General features: G+C 39.8%; 1 protein-coding gene across 1 annotated transcript in view; it reads right to left on the bottom strand.

The window, feature by feature from the left end:
- Positions 1-23688, bottom strand: part of HCLS1 (hematopoietic cell-specific Lyn substrate 1) — a 44799-nt gene that overhangs the window by 18244 nt on the left and 2867 nt on the right. The window contains exons 2-5 of the mRNA XM_055129537.1: positions 22766-22849; positions 21810-21883; positions 6288-6417; positions 3668-3778 (exon numbers count right to left, since the gene is read on the bottom strand). Of these exons, the coding sequence (XP_054985512.1) occupies positions 3668-3778; positions 6288-6417; positions 21810-21883; positions 22766-22849 (399 nt within the window). The remainder of the gene's footprint in view (positions 1-3667; positions 3779-6287; positions 6418-21809; positions 21884-22765; positions 22850-23688) is intronic.

The following is a 23688-nucleotide window of genomic DNA, read 5'->3' as shown; positions in this document are numbered from 1 at the left end:
ATTTGACCCAGCAATACCACTGCTGGGAACATATCCCGGAGAAGCAAAAAAGTATAGTCGAAATGACATCTGCACTTATATGTTCATCGCAGCACTGTTTACAATAGCCAGAATCTGGAAAAAACTCAAGTACCTGAGAACAGATGACTGGTTAAAGAAACTTTGGTACATCTACACAATGGAATACTATGCAGCTGTTAGAAAAGATGAAGTCATGAACTTTGCATATAAGTGGATCAACATGGAAAGTATCATGTTAATTGAAATGAGTCAGAAAGAGAGAGACAAACATAGATTGCACTAATCTGTAGAATATAAAATAACAGAGTAGGAGACTAAAACTCAAGAATAGTAGAAATAAGTACCAGGAGGTTGGCTCCGGCCTCACATGCTGGGGGAAAAGGCAACTCAGACAGAGAAGGGAACACCAAGTAAAATGTGGTTGGAGAACTCACTCGGGAAGGGAGATGCGTGCTGAAAGTAAACTATAAATTGAACATGATAGCCACTCACTGCCCCTTTAGCAAACCACAGCACCCAAAAGGAGAGAGAGAGCAAAAGGGAATGCCCTGCCATAGAGGCAGGGTGGAGTTGGAAGGATGGGATTTGGGGGGTGGGAGGGATACTGGGTTCATTGGTAGTGGGTGGAGAATGGGACCGGTGGAGGGATGGGTTCTCCAACATTGCATGAGGGAAACAAAAGCACGAAAATGTGTTAACTTGTAACTGTACCCTTATGGTCATTCGCTAATTAAAAAATAAATTAAGTAATAAAAAAGAAAATGGTGGTGGGTATTAATCTTGATGCCAATAAATATTAATACAAATTTGAAAAAAAGGAACCTTTATGGAAGAAAAAAGTAACTTTCTCTTGAATCTTCTACATTTTGATTCTTCTTACATAGTATGCACCATGGAGAAATGAAACTCACAGGCTATCTCAAAGGGATAGCTCAAAAGGCAAGAGTTTTTGCATGCAGGAAACCCAGATTCAGTCTCTGCACTACATGGACCCTCAAGCAATGAGATAGCAGTAGCTCCCCCTTCATCACCCCACAAAGCACTGTTGGGTATGCCTCTAAACCAAAACAAAAAAAAATAGTTCAAAGAATCTTATCTCCTTGGATATAGAAAATGGAATAGAAGATGGGCAGAGAAACAAGAGAGTAACCCCAGTCTAATCCCTCAGCATCTTCCAAGAGGTCCAACTACAAAGACTCACTCCCAGCACAGCAAGAACACTAGAACTTCAATAGGAAAAACACGTAGAAGCCCACCAAGTTCAATGAGCAAACAGTATTACTGAAGACATAGATAATATTTGTTTATCTTCAGGCAACGTGTTTACTGACACCATGATTAGGATGTTCAATGAGCTTAGCACAGGTAGTTAGCAGAGAACAGAAAACTGTGAGAGTCAAAATGAAAAAATTGTTACAATCAGAAATGACAGAAATGAAGAACATGGTAAGTGATACTAAAAATGTCAATAAAAGCTCTGGTTAACAGAATAACATAAAATAAACAAAAGATTGAGGAACTGCAAGATGAGAAAGGAAACCACTAGGAAACAGCAGAAGGTGGGAGATGTCTGAAAAGAAATGAACAGCATACCAGAGGACTATGGATTGAGTTCAAGAGGAACAATATAAGAATTATTGGAGTTAGGGCTTGAGAGATGGCCTAGCAGAGAGGGTGCTTGCATTGAATACAGCCAATGCATGCTTGATGCCCAGAATCCCATATGGTCCCCTCAGCACCTCAGGAGGTGATTCCTGAATGCAGAACAAGGAGTTACCCCTCCTTGTTCCACTCCAAATGGTCCAAAGAGTCAAAGCAAACATAGACTCAACCAGGAAAACTCTAACACATATTGTACTCAAAAATAACAAAATCCAAAGATAGAGACAGAATAGTAAAATCAACAAGATCACAAAAGGAAGTTACATACAAAGTAGATCCCATAAGATGTACAGCAGATCTATCAAGGACCAGAAAACTATAGAAAGATATAGTACAAAAACTCAATTAAATTAACACTTTCCCAGGAATGCTTTTTTCCAGCTAGATTATCATTCAGCTATGAAGGAATGGTACAGAACTTCATAGATAGGCAACAGTTTAGGGAATTTATAGCCTTGAAATAATTTTGCAAGAAGCATTAAAAGAGCTTCTCTAGGGATTATATTGCAGCAGGTAGAGTATTTGCCTTGCACATGGCCTACCTGGGTTCTATTCCTAGCACTGCATATGGTGGGGCTCCCCGAGCCCCACCAGGAACATTTCCTGAGCACAAAGCTAAGAGTAAGACCTGAGCCCGGCCATGTGTGGCCCAAAACCAAAACTCAAAGACAAACAAACAAACAAAAAGAGCTTCTCAAAAAGGACTGGAATAACTTCCCAATATATGACATTGAATATGGGACTCACTAAAGGTGTATATGGTTGCCCTCATCTAAATCTACAAAGTTATGTTCCTAACTAACTTGCTGAGGGATTTTTATATATTTTCAATATGATTAATATTTACAATAGTTAAAATCCTTAGCAATCAATTATCATAAATTGGATCTTTGATTATTTTCTGATAATTCTTTTCACCACCATTTACATATTGTTAGAGAAAGTAATGTGAAATAAATTTATTATATGCCTTCCAAGGGTCAGAGTATGGAATGTGAGGAAACCTTGGGACATTGATGGAGGGAGGGGTACACTGGTGATGGGATTGGTGTTGTAACATTGTATGCTGAAACAACTCTATTATGAACAAATTTGTAAATTACAGTATCTTTTGTTTGTTTGTTTGTTTGTTTGTTTGCTTGCTTTTTGGGTCACACCCAGCAATGCACAGGGGTCACTCCTGGCTCTATACTCAGGAATGACTCCTGGCGGTGCTTGGGGGACCATATGGGATGCTGGAAATCGAACCTGGGTCGGCCACATGCAAGGCAAACGCCCTCCCCACTGTGCTATCACTCCAGCCCTTGTAAATTACAGTATCTTAATAAAAAAAGTTTAAACATGTTTTTTGTAAAAAGTCTTTGTAACGATGGCATTTCAGAATATAATGCCGAGGGGCTGGAGCGATAGCAGATAGCACAGCGGGTAGGGCATTTGCCTTGCATGCGGCAGACCCGGGTTTGATTCCCAGGATCCCATATGATCCCCTGAGCAACTGCCAGGGGTGATTTCTCAGTGCAGAGCCAGGAAGTGATCCCTGTGCATCGCCGGGTGTGACCCAAAAAGAAAAAAATAAAATAAAAACAATATAATACCGAAACTTATTGAAGTAACTTTTACTTTCTAAATACTGTAATCCTAGTTATTGATTGAGTTGATTGCTCCCGTGGTAATATTAATGCTAACATGTCTTCCTGAAAGAAATATTGATATGTTTTAGATACTTAAACAAAAGATGAGATTTAGAATTTCCTCTCTTCATGCAAACAAAGATAATGTAAACCAATGATCTGAAGGATTCCTTAGTTTTACAGTCCAGTCTCTGGTACCACAGAACTTGCCAAGGGAGGTCAGAGAAACTCCTTGGGACAGGTCCTCTGTGCACTCATTGCCCTGTCTTTCCACAGGAGACATGTGGGTCCCAACTTCAAAGAGGAATGTGGGTAAGTCTCACATGATTTGAGGTGGGGAAAATTGTCATTACCTTATCAGCCCTGTCTTTTTCTACTCCATATTTCCCGCCAAAACCTCTGGCAGCATCAGTCTGTGAAGAATGCTTCTCCACCTCGGCAACATATTCATGGCCCACAGCACTCTGAGGAAAACCAAGAGTAGAATCAATGACAAGGGAACAATGACCACAAGAAAATAAAACAATATGGGGGGATTGGGTAGGATCCAAGAAATTTTATTCTCCCCAAGAGTTCATCTCTGACAAGAATGTTACTGGGGAACAGTGGAACTTATTCTGGAGCCTTGCACATACTAATTCTCATTAGTAGTTCATCAGATTAGTAGTTCATCAGACTGGGAATTCTCAGATGGAAACAACAGAAACTAGGTAATCAGAGAAATGATAAAACAGTGTCTGTGTGTGTATGTGTGTGTGTGCATGCGTGCATGTGTATGTGCATGCGAGGAGTGGTGATGGGGATGGTCAGGTGGTGGTGGTGGTGAAACAAAGGGTTTGGGGCATGTAAAAACAGACATGAAAGTGAATATGGGAAGAGATGAAAGGGAACTGACTGAATACCTTGGATACCATAAGAGGATTCAAATCTTTCACTGAAACAGACTGCTGTGTTTTATGATGGATCTTTAATTCTATCTGACCAAAGTTCAGAAGTACTACCTGAGCATTGATGTTTGACAGTGAGAGACTATAGCCCTCACTTAAAATTTTTGTAATCTCCTTCATTTTGTTTTCTGAGTTTTATTAATAGGTCTATTCTAGTATTTTGATGTTGTTGTTTTAATGATCTTGAAATTATTACTTTAAAAAAAGTAGCAAAGCCTTGCAGGAGCTCAACTAAAAAGAGATCAGCTTCCTCCTAGATTTCCAATCTCATGCTGGATAAAGCAGTATCAGCATAAAGAATAATGTGAAGCCCTTGCTTATTCGAGATCCTGGGAACTTATACTTCGGTATTTTTGATCTGTTGTAAGGCAACTTTGCTTGCCTACTTTAAGAATAAATGGCTACTTAGTCCTTTAACTCTTCCCAGGAATTTTATGGAAGAATATACTGTCTATGCTATAATTTGCACAAATTTCATGGTGAACTAGAGGTTTTTATTAAATATTTTCCTCAGACATGTTTTGACTTTTTGGGAGTTTTGTGTTTCTATATACATTTTAGTAGAGTTTGATCCAAGTCTTTGAATAATGTCATTGGAATTTTGATGGGGACCGCATTAAATCTGTGTAATTCTTTAGATGCTATTTTCATTTTAATATTTTTAGTTCTTCAAATCTGTGAATGTGTAAGATTTTTCCATTTACTGATGGCCTCTTTTATTTCTTTAAGTATTGTCTTATAGTTTCTATGTATAGGTCTTTCATGTCCTAGGTTAAGTTCATTCCTAGGTGTTTGATGTCTTGAGGCATCAAAAGTGAAGTTTTGTATTTATTTATCTATTTTCTCTATAGTTCATTTTTTCATATAAAAATGCAACAATTTTTTGTCTTTATTTGGTAGCCTGCTACTTATTGTTTAATTTATAGCACAGTGTAGTGCATTTGCCTTGCACACTGCCGACCCAGGTTCGATTCCTCTATCTCTCTCAGAGAGCCCAGCAAGCTACCAAGAGTATCCTGCCTGCACGGCAAAGCCTGACAAGCTCCCCGTGGTATATTCTATATGCCAAAAACAGTAACAACAAGTCTCACAATGGAGATGTTACTGGTGCTCCCTCGAGCAAATCGATGAGCAATGGAATGACAGTGATGATTTTTCCTCTTGGAGATAAAAATTTTTTTGGTAGAAATACATCATTATCTTTAAAAGTTAGTGAAATCAATAGAAGGTTTATTCACAAATATTTTAACATATATTTCTAGCATTTTATAGATATAAATGATAGATGAAAATTATTTTTCATGGTATATAATGGATAACTTCATATCAACTATAACTATGCATATCAACAAATAATTAATATATATACAAAAAGCACTAAATGCACAGTACATAAGAGAAGTTGTAACATAGATGTACTACACACATATTTAAAAGCAGTAAATTGTTTTAAAGCATATTTTTTTCCTCCTCCATTTGTGTTCCCCTCTCTTTGCTATAAGGGTTTTGTGTTTCACCTATCATAAGCCAGCCTATTTAATTTTTTCACTCCCATTTTTTCCATCAATAGATTGATGTTGAGGCCAGGAAGAAATTCAAATAACACATAGATCTTCTGTTTTAATGTCAAAGATTCATTTTACTTTTGAGAAAAAATAAAAACATAAAACCAACAACATCAGTGATGTTATAAAATGACAAAGATAAGTATCCAATGCACAGAGTCAACAGTACAAAATCATAAGACCCAAACTTTAAAAACAAAATGTAAAAAGTGCCTATCAAGATGGCAGGATGGGGCTGGGATTGGGGCAGGAGAGTAGAGAGGGAACCTGGGGACACTGGTGGAGGGAAGAGGGAAACTGGTACTGGTGGCAGTATTGGTGATGGGACACTGCATGTCAAAAACTCAATTATGAATGATTTATAACTCATGGTACTTTAATAAAATTTGGGGGAAAAACATAAAACCAACAAGTGAATCTGTCTTAAGGGAAGAAAAAGTAAATCTCTCCTTCCAACTTACCTTGTCCATTCGGTCTCTTTCTACCCCAAATCGACCTCCATAGCCATGGGATGCTTTGGGTCCTGATTCCATCTCCTTCTTCTTGAGAACATCATGCTCCTCTGACACTTTACTCCTCAGCTGATGGATACTAGAAATAGCCATACAAGAGAGACTCATCTAGCACAGAGGGTCAAAAAGCACAACTGCCCAGAAAAAAAAAAGCGAAATATTGAAGTGCTTCAGTAATATCTAGCAATAGCTTGAAACACCAAAATATACCAGTAAGAAGTCTGGAAGTAGGTGACCTGCATACAGTAGCCTGATTTAAACTCTCATATGCCAGCAGTGTTTTCTTTAGTCTGTAATTTTGCTCAGTAAATAATTTCCTGATATTTAGTCCTATTTTCATGCACCTATAGAGAACAATATTTTCTTTATTTTAGTAATTGAGAATATAATTTCTCTTTAAGGGCAAGGGGTAAGGAGAATGGGCCACACTCAACTCTTCTCAGGGATTACTCCTATCTCTGTGCTCAGGGATAACTCCTGTGGGACTTGGGGATCATATGTGACGCCAGAGAGCAAACCCAGATAGACTAAGTTGCAAGGAAAGCTCCTTGCCCACTGTACTATCTTCCTGATCCTACCTTTTTCTCTTTTAATATATTTTATTTCTAGCAATTAGATAATCTAATCCATGAAATTTTAAAATGTTTTTATATCATTTTACCAATGCACTGAAGTCTGTGAATCTACCCCAAGGAAGTAATTTCCAATATGGAAAAGCTTATAGACATTAACTATAATATTATATGTAGGAAGAATCAATAAACTATTTATTTGGCCAATAATTAGAGAGGAGTTAAATAAAAGGCAATTCTACTTTCCATGTCATACTAGAAAGTCATTTACAGTGATGATTATTGGGGCTGGAGATTCAGTACTGCGGTTAGAACAATGCCTTGCATGTACCCAACGTGGGTCCAATCTTTGCTACTCATGACCCCCTAAGCATGGCTGATTGTAGCCCTGCAAACTAAGAACTAAGAGGATGGCCCTGGTGGACCCAAACATTGCATGAAGCAGCACCACATTCTTGGGCTCAAGCACTGAACTGTCAGTATTGTTGGCTGAGGATCACCAGGAGAGGCCCTCCGGTCACCTGAGCACCACTTGGGTTGCACCTTCCCCTCCCACCAAAAGGAAAAAAATAATGATAGCTATTAAAACTATAATGCTGGGAAATCTATATATGAACTTGTATACTTATGGTCAAAAAATGAATTTTCTTTAATCTATCCCCAAATCTTATAATTCCTGAGAAAACTGATAACTAGTAAAGGTTAACTAACAAAATTGATTCATCACTAATTATAACTTTTTTTTTTTTTTGCTTTTTGGGTCACACCCGGTGATGTACAGGGGTTAGTCCTGGTTCTACACTCAGGAATTACTCCTGGCGGTGCTCAGGGGACCATATGGGATGCTGGGATTCAAACCCGGGTCGGCCGAGTGCAAGGCAAACGCCCTACCTGCTGTGCTATCGCTCCAGCCCCACTAATTATAACCTTAAGATCCAATAACTAGATCCAGTCACACCTCTGTGCCTAAGAGAGGAATTCTTATTTTTCCTTCACTTCATATTTGCTGTGAAGGTAGAGGTACCTATAAATACTTGTGAGGTCTGTGTTCCAGGCCAGAACTTGGAACTAGCACTAAATGACAATCAGGATTGATACTTATATATAAACACCCCTGGAGTTTCTTTGAAACATTAGGTCAAGATAATCCTAAATTAAAATTTTTATTTCCTGAAGCAAGAAGCATAGGAAACTGTGACAGTGTGTTGTTGGGGTATCATTAGTTCTGCAAAACCAGATACACTGGTTTCAAGTGGAATGGCTATCTCGAAGCAAAGATTTTCCTCTTTCATGAATTCATCTGGAGGCTTGTAGGATAATCTCACTAAAGGTCTTTTAAGAAGACTTCTCAACTTTAGTCATGGTTAATTTTAGAAATCTGGCTTTGGACCAGAAGAAATTAAGCTAAGTGCTGGAAGCACCCTCTGTTCCCATGCCTGCCCTAAAGCCTCTGGCAACAGTGATGTAGATACCATGTTACTCAACAACACTAATACTTTAGAAAGGTCTGCAGCCAAACATCTCCTGTATCTAAGAATGTGTAAACGACTGTCTGATATTCAACATATTCTGATAAATAATGAATGGGCAAAACACTACTCTCAGATGGGAAAAAATCAGTGCCATTTTAATGGATCCAATTATTGTTATATGGTTTATAGCAAGGTTATAGTTGAAGCAAGATTTTTAGAGGGATTAGAAAATGAATTTCAAGAATACCCACATAATAGACAGCAAAACTAGTCAGAGGATACTAATAGATAAAATAATTTTACTTAAAATGTTGTGACCAGGACTGAAGAGATAGCACAGTGGACAAGGCACTGACAGCAGGGTTCTGTCAGCACCACATATAGTACACCAAGTTCCACCACAAGTGATCCCTAAATGCAGAGGCAGGAGTAAGCCTTAAGCAAAATTGGGTGTGGCCCCCAAAACAACAAACAAACAAGAATGAAACAATCAATTCAATGTGCTAAGTGGCAAATGTAAGAAACGTCTGACATGTTAATACACAGCTGTCTGTTTTACTTCTGAAATACTTAGAAGTGATAAGGCAATGCTGTTAATGGGCACCTAATGAAATTTAAGATGTCAAAGATAGGTTAAAAGGAAAACAATATTTTGATTTTTATTGCAAAAGTAAAGCATGAAAATGAATTATCAGACTGTAAGGTTCTATTCACAGAGCTGCTGTCATGTTGACTCACCCAACGGCCCTGCTCTACTGATTCCCAAATCAGTCTCCGAGGAGATGCAAGTCAAGCAGCTAAAATTCACTGCAAAACTGGTCCCCACAACTGAAAACTCTGGGCCCACACTATAGACCCTGAAGTCTCTGTACTGCACTGCTGAGGAATACCTCAATAATGAAGTTCCAGTAGGAGCACACCAAATTCAATGGTAAAGTAACATAGAAACCAACTAAACTCAACAAACAAAACTAATAACAACGATGCTTCAACCAACAACAAACAGCTTAAAAAATGCTAACACAAGAATTTAACAACCCTGTGATAAAATAATAGAGTTTTCATATAAAACTGATTTATATACTCATTAATTTTATTATTGAGCTTTATAACCTAATAAATTTTAACTCTAGAATTATATCAACAGTTGTGATTTTGTATATATTAAAATAAATTTTTTAAAAAGATTATGTTCACAGATAGGATTTTCATATATAGGAAATCCCTGAGAATCTACAGACACACAAAGCAACCGATCTACTAAGTACGTTTGGATGCAAGGGTGTAGGATGAGAAGTTTGTAGTAACAACTAATTAAGTGGATTACTAGCTGAGGAAAGAAGAAATCGACACACCCTGGATGGGTTTCACCCTTAAGCAGATTTCCTAGTAATCTGGAGTAGTCTCCTTAGATGAGATTTTTATCCTTGAGTTAATCTCCAAAAGGAGTGGTTTTACCCCTCTTTGTTGATTTGTTAATGTTCAACCCAACTTTGTGTCACCACCCTAAGTGATTGTTATATAAACTAAGACTGTAAGGCAGTCAGAGTCAGAAGTGAGAGCGAGAGAGAATCTAGGTCAGAGTTAGAAGTAGGGGTCAGAGTCAGAAGTAAGAGTCAGAGTAAGAAGTAAAGGTCAGAGTCAAAAGTGAGAGTGAGAAGGGCTTCAGAGAGAGAAGCAGAAGGGCTCCAGAGACAGAGAGATCAGAAGACAAGAGATTGGAAGAGAGATCGGTAGAGAAATTGGAAGAGACCAGAGGAGAGATGACAGACACAAAGAGAGGTCGACAGAGAGAGGTCGGAAGAGACTAGAGGAGAGACTACAGAGACAGAATCAGAGTCAGATAGAAGAGAGCACAGCGGTACACAGAGATGCAGAGCACGAAGGAGGAGTCATCCCGATCCCGTCCATACACAGAGGCTTGAGAGCACAGAACATGAGAGGTGAAAGAGAGAGAGAGAGAAAGCCGTCCTGAGAGCCCGTGAACACATATTATCACCCTTCCGTGAGCACATGCATTTGTATTTTTTACACAAGGGCAATATATAAAAATTAAGTTTTCTACATACTATCTAAAGACATTTGGAAATTGAAGCTGAAAAACAAATATCATATATTTAAATGAAATAACTTGAATTATTTTAGTATTAAATGTAACAAAAGATATGTGAGATCTGAACACTGAGAAACATTTAGCACAAATTAAAGCACAACTAAAGAAATGGTCAGATCATCCCTGTTGAACAGAGTTGAAAATCCTAACTTGAAGATGACAATTCTCCAAGATTTGATGCATACCCAATCATAAGTGGGTCTATAAATTCGGTGCATTCAAAATCACAACAGACATTTAGGCAGCAATTGACTATCATATTCTAAAATGTTTGTGAGATATAAATTGCTGGGAAAGCAAAAGTCTTATTTTGTATTACTTCTTGGTTTTTGTTTCTATTTGGGGGACACATCTGGCAGTGCTCAAGCTTACTCCTGACTCTGCTCTCAGGGAACACTTCTGATGGGTCTTGGGTATGGGGTGCCTGGATCAAACCTGGTTTGGGCTGTGTGCAAGGCAAATGTTCTACCTGCTGCAGTATCTCTCCAGTCCCTTATTATTATTAAACATGTATTTACTTTTGTTGAAATAAAACCAATATTATTGTTTCATATATACAATGCTGCAACGTCACACCCACCAATTGAGTACCTGAGTTCCTTCAACTCTATCCCAGGGGTCTCTCTCCTGCTTTTCCCCCCAGCCTCAATCCAGTGCCCAGATATCACAGTTCTATTGAGTGCATCTCCAGTTGCATTCACTGAGAATCATCCAACCTCTTGCTTTGTTTCCTAATACTCTGCAAGTTAAGTGAGATCATCTGTTTGTTTTTTTTTTTGTTTTGATTTTTGCTTTTTGGGTCACACCTGGCAATACACAGGGTTACTCCTGGCTCTGCACTCAGGAATTACTCCTCCCAGTGCTCAGGGGACCATATGGGGATGCTGGGAATCGAACCCGGGTCGACAGCGTGCAAGGCAAACGCCCTACGTTCTGTGCTATCACTCCAGCCCCTCATCTGGTTTTTAAAGGAGAGAAATGTTAGAGAAATAGTGATTTCATGACTCATTATAAAGCAATAGTAATCAGTATAGTGTGATATGAATGAAAATAGACACATAGACCAACTAGAAATAGATCCGTTGTATATAGTCAAAACACTTGAGAGACAGCTCAGCAGCAAAATATCTGCCTTGTAAGCATGAGGCTACAAGTTAGATTTCTGGCTCTGCTCCACACAGACCAGGCATGATCCTGGCTGCCTTGCTATCAGGCAACACACCAAAGTGTTTGGTCTTCAACGTACCACAGGCAAATAACTGGCACACACAGCTAAAGCATGTGACCCCTGGAAAGCATGTGTACAAGTATGGCAACTAAGTCTGTAGCCCTGCTATAAACACCACAGTAAAAGTGTGAACACCACAATCCTAAATTATGGCAACAACAAAAAGAAAGGAAAAGGAATTAAAAGAAAAAGCTGAAACAAGCAAGTCAGTGGAGTGGAGGAAGAATAGTTTTTTAACCATGTTGGGATAATTAAAAATGGAAATCAAATTTTCACCATAACCTATATATAAATGTTAATTTGAAATAAAGTGCAAACTTCAGTGCAAAAAACTCCATAAATATTTTAGAACAAAATATGAAGAGGGTGGCATGCCACTGAAGAGATAGTTTAATTTGCCTTGATGTGCCCTGCTCAGTACTCAAGTTAGGTCCCTGGAATCCCATATGTTCCCCTATATAATGTATAATGTATACAATATAATATATATGTATATAATCTCATATGATCACCAGAATAATTCCTAAATGCAGAGACAGGAGTAACCCCTGAGTATTGCCGGGTATGGCCCTAAAACAAAACAAACAAAAAACAAAGCATTTTGGGAAAAACTGCAATTTGGAAGTACATTGAAATTTTTTGGCACAGAAAATTTATTAGACACATAATTTTATCAAACATAAAAACACATCAATTTATCAAAATATGATTATGAGAATTGATAAATTAGACCTCGTTAGAATTAAAATCTGATTTTCCAAAGATGCCATTTACAAAATGAAAAGGCAAGTTACATTGGAGGAAATTATGACATATTTCACATGAGCCATCCAAAAATACATACATATATCAGAATATATAAAACACCCTTACCACTTAATTAGACAAACAAGGAACTTGGGGGAGGAGGGTGCTGAGCCAAACCAGGCAATGCTCAGGTGCTGCCAACAGACTGAGAGAACACTCCAGGCAGAGGGGTGACAGGTGCAAATGCCTGAGAGAGGAGCTTGCTTGATGTTTTGGAGGTGGGTTCTTGTGAATCAATGAGCTAAAAGCCAAAAGCACTTAGTGCAGTGGCCAGCACTTAACCAACAATCACAACACAGGAACTCAATATATAACTTGTTACAGAGGGTAAAGGGTGGGAGAGAAAATACTGCTCTCTTTATAAAAGGGGATATGTGGGGGAGAAAAATGGATATATGGTTCTTAAAAAAAAAACCTAATATTTTTTGAGAGGCTGGAGAGACAGTACAGAGGGTAGGGCACTGGCCCTACACATAGCCAGCCCAGGTTCAATTCCAGCACCTACTTGGTCCCCCAAACCTACCTTGAGCATAGAGCCTTGAGTGAGCCATGAGAACTACCAGTGTGGTTCCCCCAAAACAAATAAAACTAATATTTTGGGTTTGGGGCCACAGCCAGTAGAGTTTAGGACTACTCCTAGCTCTGGCTCTGTTCAGAGGTCACTTGGGGTGGTTCTGGGGATTGCAACAGGGGCTTCCTACACACAAACCATGCACACCAGTCCTTTGAGCTCTCTCTCCAACCCTAAAATTAATATTCCTACTGTACTCATTATCTCAGTACAAGACATTTTCATTGGCTTAGGTTATATTTCCTAATGAGAGTATTGCCTGTTACCATTGCAACATAATTTTCTTCCAAATTAATTTACTGGACAAACTTTTGTAATCGTTGCTGTTTTGGGTCTACACCCAGTAGTGCTTGGGGCTTGCTCCCAGCTTTGTGTTTAGGGGTCTAACCTGGTGGTTCGTAGGGGACTGTGTGCAATGCAGGGAACTGAAACAAAGTTGGCCACATGCAAGGAAGCTCCTTAACCACTGTACTATCTCTCCCCCGACCTCCATCCCCACCCCCACCCCCACCCCCACCATTGGATACAAGGAAAGCCTGGGAGATGCCAGACTCTAATCTCTATGCTCTGGGGATTATCGTAGAAACCTCAAAAATCTTTGCCCTCCAGAGACTGGATTACTGGATGCGGGTGGGAGTCAGATCGTTCTTGAATAAAGTACATAGTACATTGGAAAAGTGCTGGTGGAGCAGGGTAGAGCAGGAGAGTTTGTATTGGGGTGTGTGTTGGGGATGGGACTTGCTGTATGTCTCCACATCACACATTTTTGCTTTCAAACCAAAAATCAGAAGTCCCTACTATGTGCCCTTCGAGGGTCGGGGGTCAGAGGTGGGGGATGGGGGTGTATGGGTGGTGCAAAAATAAATAAATAAATTTTATTTCGGGCCAGAGAGATAGTACAGGAGTTAAGGGGTTAAGGATCTGGTTTGCATGTTCCAGTCACTGGCACCAAATACTGTTCCCTAAGCACCATCAGGAGTAAGCCTTGGGCACCCCTAGGTATGGCCCAACACTGTCCCCCACCCCCGTCTAAAAATAAAAGTGAAGAGAGAGAAACTGAGAACTGAGATTTCAGGTTGGGATGTGGGTAAATTACCAAGACAGAAAATGTAGCACAAACCATTTGGGGGAAAAAAAAAATTTGAGGATCAGGGTTGTGGCTCAAGTGATAGAGGCCCTGGGTTCAATTCCCACCATCTTATGGGTTGTTCAACCCCTCAGTACTACCAGTACTAACCCTTCAGTACACCTTCCCCAAGATAGATTGGAGACTTCAAAGTGAAGATATATAAAATACATGACAGGCGCATGAAAAAAATTAATAGTGAGGAAAATACAAACTATGCAATGGATTTGTATTTAAGTTATGTTTAACATTTTTTGTTTGTTAGTTTGTTTCAGACTATAACAAGTTGTACTCAGGGCTTACTCCTGGCTCTGCATGCAGGGATCACTCCTGGTGGGCTCAGAGGACTATCTGGGTGCCAGAGATTGAAATCAGGTTGACCACATGAAAAGCAAACACCTTACCTACTGTACTATTGATCTGGCCCTGAAAAGTTTTTTGCCCCTTTTAAATTGGGGTCTTGTGAATCTGTAATTGCCTTACTTGAAAGTATCCCCTCTAAAGGATAATAACCTCTAATAGCCTCCAGTCTCTCACATGTCTGCCTTTTTTACTATCCTCTCTAAAAGAAATATCTATGCCCTGTCTCCCACTCTAAGCAACATGACAGGTCGTGTGCAAACTCTTAACTAATGGGTCTGACCCTGCCAATTAGGGAATCAAAGAACTACTTCAAGAATGGAGAGAGAGGAGAGGAGAGGGGAAGAGAGGAGAGGAGAGGGCAGGAGGGGAGAGGAGAGGGGGGAGGGGAAGGGAGAGGAGGGGAGGGAAGGGGAGTGGAGAAGAGAAAGAGGAGAGGAAAGGAGAGGAGGGGAGGGGAGGGGAAGGGAAGGGAGGAAGACTCCTCTATACAATAGATGTTAAGGGGAGGGGAGAGGAGAAGAGGGGAAGGGAGAGGAGGGGAGGGGAGAGGAGGGGAGAGAAGGGGAGAGGAGGAAGAGGAGAGGTGGGGAGGGGAGGGGAGGGGAGAGGAGAAAGAGGAGAGGTGGGGAGGGGAGAGAAGAGAATGGGAGGAGAGTGGAGGGGAGGGGAGGAAGAGTCCTCCATACAATAGATGTGGATGGGTAATATCTTCAGAGAACTTCACCAAATACACAAAACCACTTTCTGTACTAAATTTACTTAAGACAGACCTAAAATAGAAAAGTCATGATGTGGGGGAAGGTAGTGAGATTAGTGAGAAACATAATCACTTCCTTTTCCTGCTTTGAAACACCTCAACTCTTCAGCCACTGTTTCAGCTCTACAACTGTCCCACCTTCCAAGGACTTTAATGATTCCATCTGACCTTAAAGATAGACTCGATCCACTAGCCAGAAAGAATTCCAGAAAGATTTTTCTATGGCAAAGTTCTTAGAGATCTTTTTGATACAAATAGAAAGACTGAGATTCACAAAGAAAATAATATTTGTCTAAGATAATCTGGCTAATCACTGGAAGAAAAAGGTTTTACAACACCGTAGCTTGAGAAATGGAATGGGAGTTTTTATGTAAATATTTCTATCATTTATTCTGTCATTTGTTGATTTATTAGTTAGACTAATAAGGAAACGTCCAGGGTTACCACATTGTATAACTCCAGCGAACCCCAGTCAAGGTAATGCATATATTGCAAAGAAGAAGAAAAGTGCCTGCCATAGAGATAGGCTAGGGCTGGGTTGGGGATAGGGGTAGTGGCAGGAGGGAAACAGGACATTGGTGGTGGGAAATGTACACTGGTGAAGGGATGGGTATTGAAGCATCCTATGACTGAAACCCAATCATGAACAACTTTTGTAAAATCAATAAGTTAACTATAAGGTGAAAAAAATGAATATACTGGATCATGCAGCACAGCAGTATAGGTCAGCACTATTTTAAAAGGAAGGAAGGAGAAAGAGAGATAGAATGAGAGATAGAGAGTGATAGAGAGAGAAGTACCTGCCATAGAGGCAGGCTGGGGGTAGGGTGGGGGGTCATGGGAGAGAAACTTGGGACACTGGTGCCGGGAAATGTACACTGGTGGAGGGATGGGTGTTGGAACACTGTATGACTGAAACCTAATCATAAACAAGTCTACCTCAGAGTGATCAAAAAAAAAAAGAAGAAAGGAAGGAAGGCAGGAAGGAAGGAAGGAAGGAAGGAAGGAAGGAAGGAAGGAAGGAAGGAAGGAAGGAAGGAAGGAAGGAAGGAAGGAAGGAAGGAAGGAAGGAAATATACTTACATATTTATGTCGTTTTAAAGAAGTGAATATGATTAATCTAAAGTAACAGGAAACATACATAATGTTATTGAAGAGCTAAAATGCTAAATACTGTAGCCTGATATATGATAGCTAACTGAATTCTAACAATAAGACAACAGCATAGCAACTATTATACACCTTTGATTAATAAATAAGCTGAAATTCAGAGAGGATGACTGCCTATTAACATTGATAATATGAATAACTGTAAATTGAATTTATCTCTCTATCACCCATACTCATGCTCTTCCCATGAGAACATAGCAGGATCTTGAAATATTCTTCTCCTACTATACATGACACAGGCACTGGGAAGAGGAAAGATACAAGAGAGTTTGTATCCTAGTCTTAACACTTCTCAGGTTAACGTATTTGAGAGACCTTGACTCAGGAAGGGGTAGACAAAGAAAGAAGTCAAAAATGTTTACATATCTAGGTCTACAGAGGAGCATAAAAAAGGTGTCCTGGACAAACTGGTTTCATATTTACATCTACGCAAATGATTCTAGAATTTTTTTTGGTTAAAAATAATAGTCATCACAATTATTTAAGGGAAATAAATTACATCCAATTGAATAATAATGCATGGTCCTGAATATGACCAAATTGCTTAAATATGTGACAAGTGTTTATAAAGTGTTGATTATGTTGTGTGATACATTGAATCTCTAGGGGGAAATGAGGTGATTACGTAAAAAAAACACTTGTGTAGTGGTTTTGTATATTTATAGAGGAGGCTATATGTTTATTATTTGTGCTAACTTATGTATAGTTATTGACCTCTAGTTTTTAATGTTGCTCTTATTATACTGTTTTCTGTGTTTATCTTGCTGCCGATACTTGATATCATATTATTCAAAGCAAACAGTTCTGGTTTGATAATGCTGAATAATCCATATAACATATCCCATTAACAACACAGTAATAGCAATATATCCTGGATATGTTTATAACTTCCTTCTCTCTAATTGTATCAGAGATTCTGTGCTGTTATTCCTTTGCCTTTTTCTTTTTGGCACACTTTTAGCCTATAATCTCAAAACCCTAAAAATCTTCACTTTATAAAATTGTCTTAATCCTTTTTCCCTAGTATCTAATTTCTTATTATCATTAACAACTTTTAGCTTCGTCAAAAGCCAAACGCAAATTTTTATTTTAAAAGTCATTCAGGACAACGTGGTGAAACATATCCAAAAGAAATTAAGAGCTGAATTAAAAATAAAAGACTTCCAGGTAGAGACAGTTATCCTTATATGGGAGCCTGGTAGTCACGTCTATGAACTGCCTCTGGCACCATATTTACCCAAAATTAAAGATAAGGACAGGTTTAACCCTTACTCAGAAACCTTTGACTTAGATTTGCAGATAAAATAGCCTAGTTCATGAGAAAATTTATTGTTCACTCTGATGCCTATCTAGAATCACCCTTCCTTAAAATGTGCTTTCTTGTTCTCTTTTTCTATATAAAAAAAATGTTTCTTATGACCATTCACTAAAGGAGATTACTTAGAACAAGAGTTCACCATATTCCAAGCTTCTGAATTGTTGTCCATAAAGGTTTTCCTTAAGCCATCATTGTGTTTCTCCACTTGGGCCTCAAGTGGCAACAGAGCTAGGCCTTTGTGGTTATTGTGGAGCCCAACATTGTCCTCTTTTCTTTCTTTTTTTAATGTAGGAGTAATGCTATTTATTCAGCCATTGATTAAGCTGATTGAATTGGGCATGAAATCAACACTGTTTTTTAAAAAAATTTTTTAATTGGATATACATGAGATAAGCCATTACAAAGCTATTCATAACTGGGTTTCAGTCATACAATGATCCAGGACCCAGACTTCAACCAGTGTACACTTTTCACCACTGATGTCCGCTATTTCTCCACTACCATCCCCCAACCCTCCCTCTACTCCCAGATCCCTCAATGGGAGGCACTTTCTTTCTTTCTCTCTCTCTCTCCTTTTCCTTTTTATGCCTTATGGTTTGCAGTACAGGTGCTAAGAGGATGGTGTTTGTTCAGGAACATTCAGTATTTTTATTGGGACGGTAAGGAAGGAGTAGCTTTTCAATTGGGTGGCCGCTTTGGGGTGTTTATGTGACTGCTGAGGCTTCCAGAGGCTTCCAGAAATACAGTGAGGTGTGGGGAGGTAGCCCATCCCAACCTGGAGAATACCTGGAGATTTCAATCACAAAACCCACACACCAGAATTTTTAGCTCATTATGTCTATGGTAAGGTCTGTCCTGAAATGGTGGAGTCAGGCCAGGGCTGTGGTGGCAATTTTGGATTGTGAAAACAAGTGGCTTCTGGGAGCTCTGCTTGGGCTGGCCACCAGGTCAACCGTGCCCCCCTCTGATTTACCTCAGTCTGTTAAGCCATGTGCGGGTCTGAGATTAACTGTGACACTTGATTTTTTTTTTTAAAGTCAGTAACAATTCCCATCATTAAGCTTGGCTTTTCACTGTGAGGCACAGCCTTTTTTAAAAAATTTTTTTTATTTTGTATATTTTTGCTTTTTGGGTCACACTCAGCATTGCACAGGGGTTACTCCTGGCTCTGAACTCAAGAATTACTCCCAGCGGTGCTCAGGGGGACCATATGGGATGCTGGAAATTGAACCCAGGTTGGCCATGTGCAAGGCAAGCGCCCTACCCGCTATGCTATCACTCCAGCCCCATCTTGATCTTTTTCAAGATTTATCTATGGGTCACTGAAATAAGGCCAGTAAATGAGCTTGAAGAGCTGAGCCAGAGGTGGTTTGTGGGCATGGCTCCCACATACCTAATTTTTGGCCATTTAATTTCTTGGTAAATTTGGTCCCAAGTTGTTGGAGTCTGGCCAAAGGCACAGCAGCAAGTTTGGGATGTCAGGAAGCCTGAAAGGACCATCAGGCTGCTGATGCACTCGCCCCAAAGATACAGGTTTGATCTGTTGGCAGCACCATACCCTTCTGTCCTCTTTTTATGGCCTTTATTCTGAGTTTTTTTTTTATCTTACCCTTTACTTTACCCTTTCACGTTCAGATGAGCCTCACGCATGAAGGAACCGGCAGAGAAACCTAGGTGTGTGGGACCCAGGGCCAAGATCTCCAAGGCTGCTCGGATAGGGACTGGGCCTCTTCCACCCAGATCCCCCATTTTCCAGTAGCTAGGCAGTCACACTCAGAAACTGCCACCCGGGCGTTGTGTAATCCCATTAATGGCCAACATCCAGAGACTATAAAACCAAGTTCCCAGACATCTAATAGCCTAGTTCTCCCCCTTGGAGAACCTGACATCTACCGAGAGTCTATAGCCAGCTCGGGAGAGCCTGGCAAGCTCCCCATGACATATTCATATTCCAAATACAGTAACAGATATATACATACCTCTCAGAGAGCCTGGCAAGCTACTGAGAGAATCCTGCCCACACAGCAGAGCCTGGCAAGCTACCCATGGTCAAAAACAGTAATGATAGGTCTCATTCCCCTGACTCTGATAGAGCCTCTATCGTTGGGAAAGACAAGTAAGGAGAGGCTGCTAAAATCTCAGGACTGAGTGTAATAGAGACATTACTGGTGCCCACTCGAGTAAATTCACAAACAACAGGATGACAGTGATGATACAGTGATACCCTTTACTGAATCTTTCCCCCACTCCCAACACTGGATATATATTTTTATTTATATGATAGGTAGGTAGGTAGATACAATGTCAGCAACTGAGCTTCCTCCTCTCTGAATCCCTATGTCTTACTGAAAGAAGAGAGTAAGTTAATGTAACATATATACTTAGAGAAATAGCAAGAATCATTTAAAATAAGTCAGGCAATAGATTTCAGGGAAAATGAAAACAAAAATGAGATAGTAATATACACTCAACAGGGCACAGAGATTTAAGAAATGAACACAAAGATACACAGGTGTAAATAAATTTTGAAAGAGATCAGCAAGCTGCAGGGATGCCTCCAGACTCCATGCCAGGCTGAGTCTCACCTGGGGTATCCAGAGGGTGGCAAGTGAGCCCACCACCTGCGCAAATAGAGTCCAAGCAGCCTAGAACCTCCATAACCCAATCCCCCCCATGCTCACGGTTGGACTCCACAGGTGTGGACAAGCCTCATCTAGAAATGAATCTGTTGAAAAACTCAGGTATGCAGGTTTTGTGACCAAAATCTCCAGGCTTTCATGGAGTCAGATAAGGGTAATGACCTCCATTCCTTGTTTTTCCAGGAGCCTGGTAGTCACATCTACAAGCTGCCTCTGGCACCATATAAGCTCATTAACTGTCGGTGATCCAGAGATTCATAAATAAATCTCGAAAGAAAGCAACAAGCTGCAGAGATGCTTCCAGACCCCAAAGTCACCATCCAGTCAAAAATTTAACTTCAACTGTACCACCCTATTCAAAATTTTGTAGTTCCTGGAGTGATATCTCATACTCTACACCACTAATATACCAGGAGTAGTACTACACATCAGATGGGATGTAAAGTAGAAGGCAACCAATCTCAATTAAGAAAATCTTAACACAGAAGGCTTAAGCTGTAATAACATGTCAGTAATCTCTTACATAAAGACTTAATTGCTCCAGCGTGAGATACAACAATCTTCAAACACTTTCTTCTAAAGAAAACTTTTTGATCATTTTTAGCAAATTATTCAGACAAACAATACAAAATAAATTACTTAGGGCTTGCTTGGGTGGTGTTTGGGAAAATTGAAAATAATGGTGGTGGGAAGGTATAATGGAGGTGGTATTGGTGTTTGAATGTTGAATGTAATGAATTATTGTGAACAACTTTATAAAAATAAAATAAAGTTTAAAGAAAGATAACACCTGGAGGTTGGCTCCAGAGCTTGGAAGCTGGCCTCACACACTGGGGGAAAGTCATCCCAGATAGAGAGGGGAACACCAAGTAATATGTGATTGGAGATCCTGCGCGGGAAGGGAGATGCATGCTGAAAGTAGACTAGAGACTGAACAGGATGACCACTCAATACTCCTATTTCAAACCACAATACCCAAAAGAAAAGATAGATATCAAATTGGAATGCCATGCCACAGAGGTGGGGTGGGGGGGATGGGACTGGGGGGGTGGGAGGGATACTGGGTTCATTGGTGGTGGAGAATGGACACTGGTGGAGGGATGGGCTCTCAAACATTGTATGAGGGAATAACAAATGTGTGAATCTGTAACTGTACCCTCACTAATATACTAATATACAAATGACTCACTAATTAAAAAATAAATTAAAAAAAAAGAAAGATACATAGGTGTGAACCACCTTCTCTCCTTTCATTCTGTTTCCTGAGATTCAGGCTTTCCTCAGACCCTTCCCACAGTATTCTCTTCTTCCCAAGAAAGTCCTTTTGTCACCTACTTGATGTGTTCTGCACGTCCAGAGCCTTCAATGGTTTTGGCTCCCCACCGCTGCTCTTTTTCAGAGATGTCATTCTGCGAAAGACCAAATTCAGCAATAGTGATTGCAAGAAGTTGCCATACTAGAGAAGCTCTGCAACTGACACATAGGCCCTTTATGTCCTATATTGTCAATTGTCTCCTTTAGTAATGTCTTAACTCAGGCACCACTCTCTGCTTAGCCCACTGGGATTCTCATGTTAGAATTACACTAGTGCACTAAGAAACCTTTCTTTCTGCATCCCTCATATTTCCCCCTTCAGATCTATTTTATTTTTTTATTTTTTATTTTTTAAATTCTTTTATTGATTCACCATGTGGAAAGTTACAAAGCTTTCAGGTTTAAGTCTCAGTTATACAATGCTCAAACACCCATCCCTTCACCAGTGCACATATTCCACCACCAAGAATCATGATATACCTCCCCCCTTCCCCCCACCTCCCCAGCCCCCACCCCTCATGTGTAACTAGTAAATTTCACTTTACTTTCACTTTACTTTGATTACATTCAATGTTTAAACAAAAAATTCACTATTATTGATTTGGAGTTTCTCCCCCCTAAAGTCGTCAGATCTCTTTTAATGTCTTAATCTCCTGAAATTACACACGTCCTGTGTAAATCCTATCTCATAGGCCAACGGAGATCCAGGTCAGCATATTCCTCACTCTCAGCATGGCTTATTATACCCATTCAATTACAATGTCAATCATAGCACCTACTTCCTTTCATCCTCATACCTGTGCCTCTCATGAAGCAAACTGTCCTCCCAGTCAGTTCCATTGTGAGAGATATCTTAGACCCAGCTACCCTCTTCTAAGTGCTCCCACTTCTAAGATTACAGATGCTCCAAATGCTTCCCTCCATCCACAACTACCCCCCACCCATGACTCTCCCAGGTAAACTATTTCTAAACTCACCACAAAGTCAGGGTCTGTGTCCCAGTCATCACCCTGGGTCTCCACGGAAACAGATACATCATGTCCTACTACAGATTTCCACATCTGAAGGTGACAGAAGATGGAAATCATTAGGGGCCAGAAAATAAGAGGGAAAAAAATGATGCTAAAATCCATGATGCATCAGGCCATGTTTCTTACCATCTTTTCTTAGCAGAAAACAGAAGCCTAGGCAATGTTGATACCAATGTTAGGAAGCACTTTGCTCAGTGAGAGAAGAAGAATGGGGACTTGTCTAATATATATAACATGGTCTGAGCCAACTAAAGCTGAAGATAAGTCAGTATAGGCAGAATTCAATAATCTGGCTGTCAAACTGTTGAGATAAGGCTCTTATATCAATAGGTCAGTCAGTCAGAAAATTAGAGTTCCAATTAATAAGAAATACTAAAACATCCTTAGAATTATAGTGCTACTTCGCTCAGATTTCCACATTTGACTCCTTTTAAAGCTGTTAAAAATATGAATTGGTCCAACTCCTGATGAGGTGAACGTTCCTCTCCATAACCTGTTTTACTCTATTGAGTAGTGTTCAACCTCCAGGGGAAGATGCACTAGCTTCGCTTTGCTACCAATCAGTGCCCAACTGAGGACAGCAGGGACATTCAGTTGTAATTCCAATATTAACCATTGCCTGCTGGGAATAAGTAATTTAGTACTCAATTTTTAAAATTTTAGTTTAATTTATAAAGAAGATGTTTCAAAAAGTAGCACGCAATAAATCCCTCATTTTGAACATATATATTTTGACTTTTATTAACTAAGTAAGCAAGCTACCAAGAGTTTCCTGGCCACATGGGAGAGCCTTGCAAACTCCCCATGATGTATTCATATGCCAAAGCCAGTAACAGTGCTGGGTCTCATTCCTCTGACCCTGAAAGAGC

Source organism: Sorex araneus, chromosome 2 (assembly GCF_027595985.1).
Source record: "Sorex araneus isolate mSorAra2 chromosome 2, mSorAra2.pri, whole genome shotgun sequence".
NCBI lineage: Eukaryota > Metazoa > Chordata > Mammalia > Eulipotyphla > Soricidae > Sorex > Sorex araneus.
The sequence above is the reverse complement of the archived record's forward strand: the minus strand, read 5'-3'. Positions and strand labels throughout refer to the sequence as shown.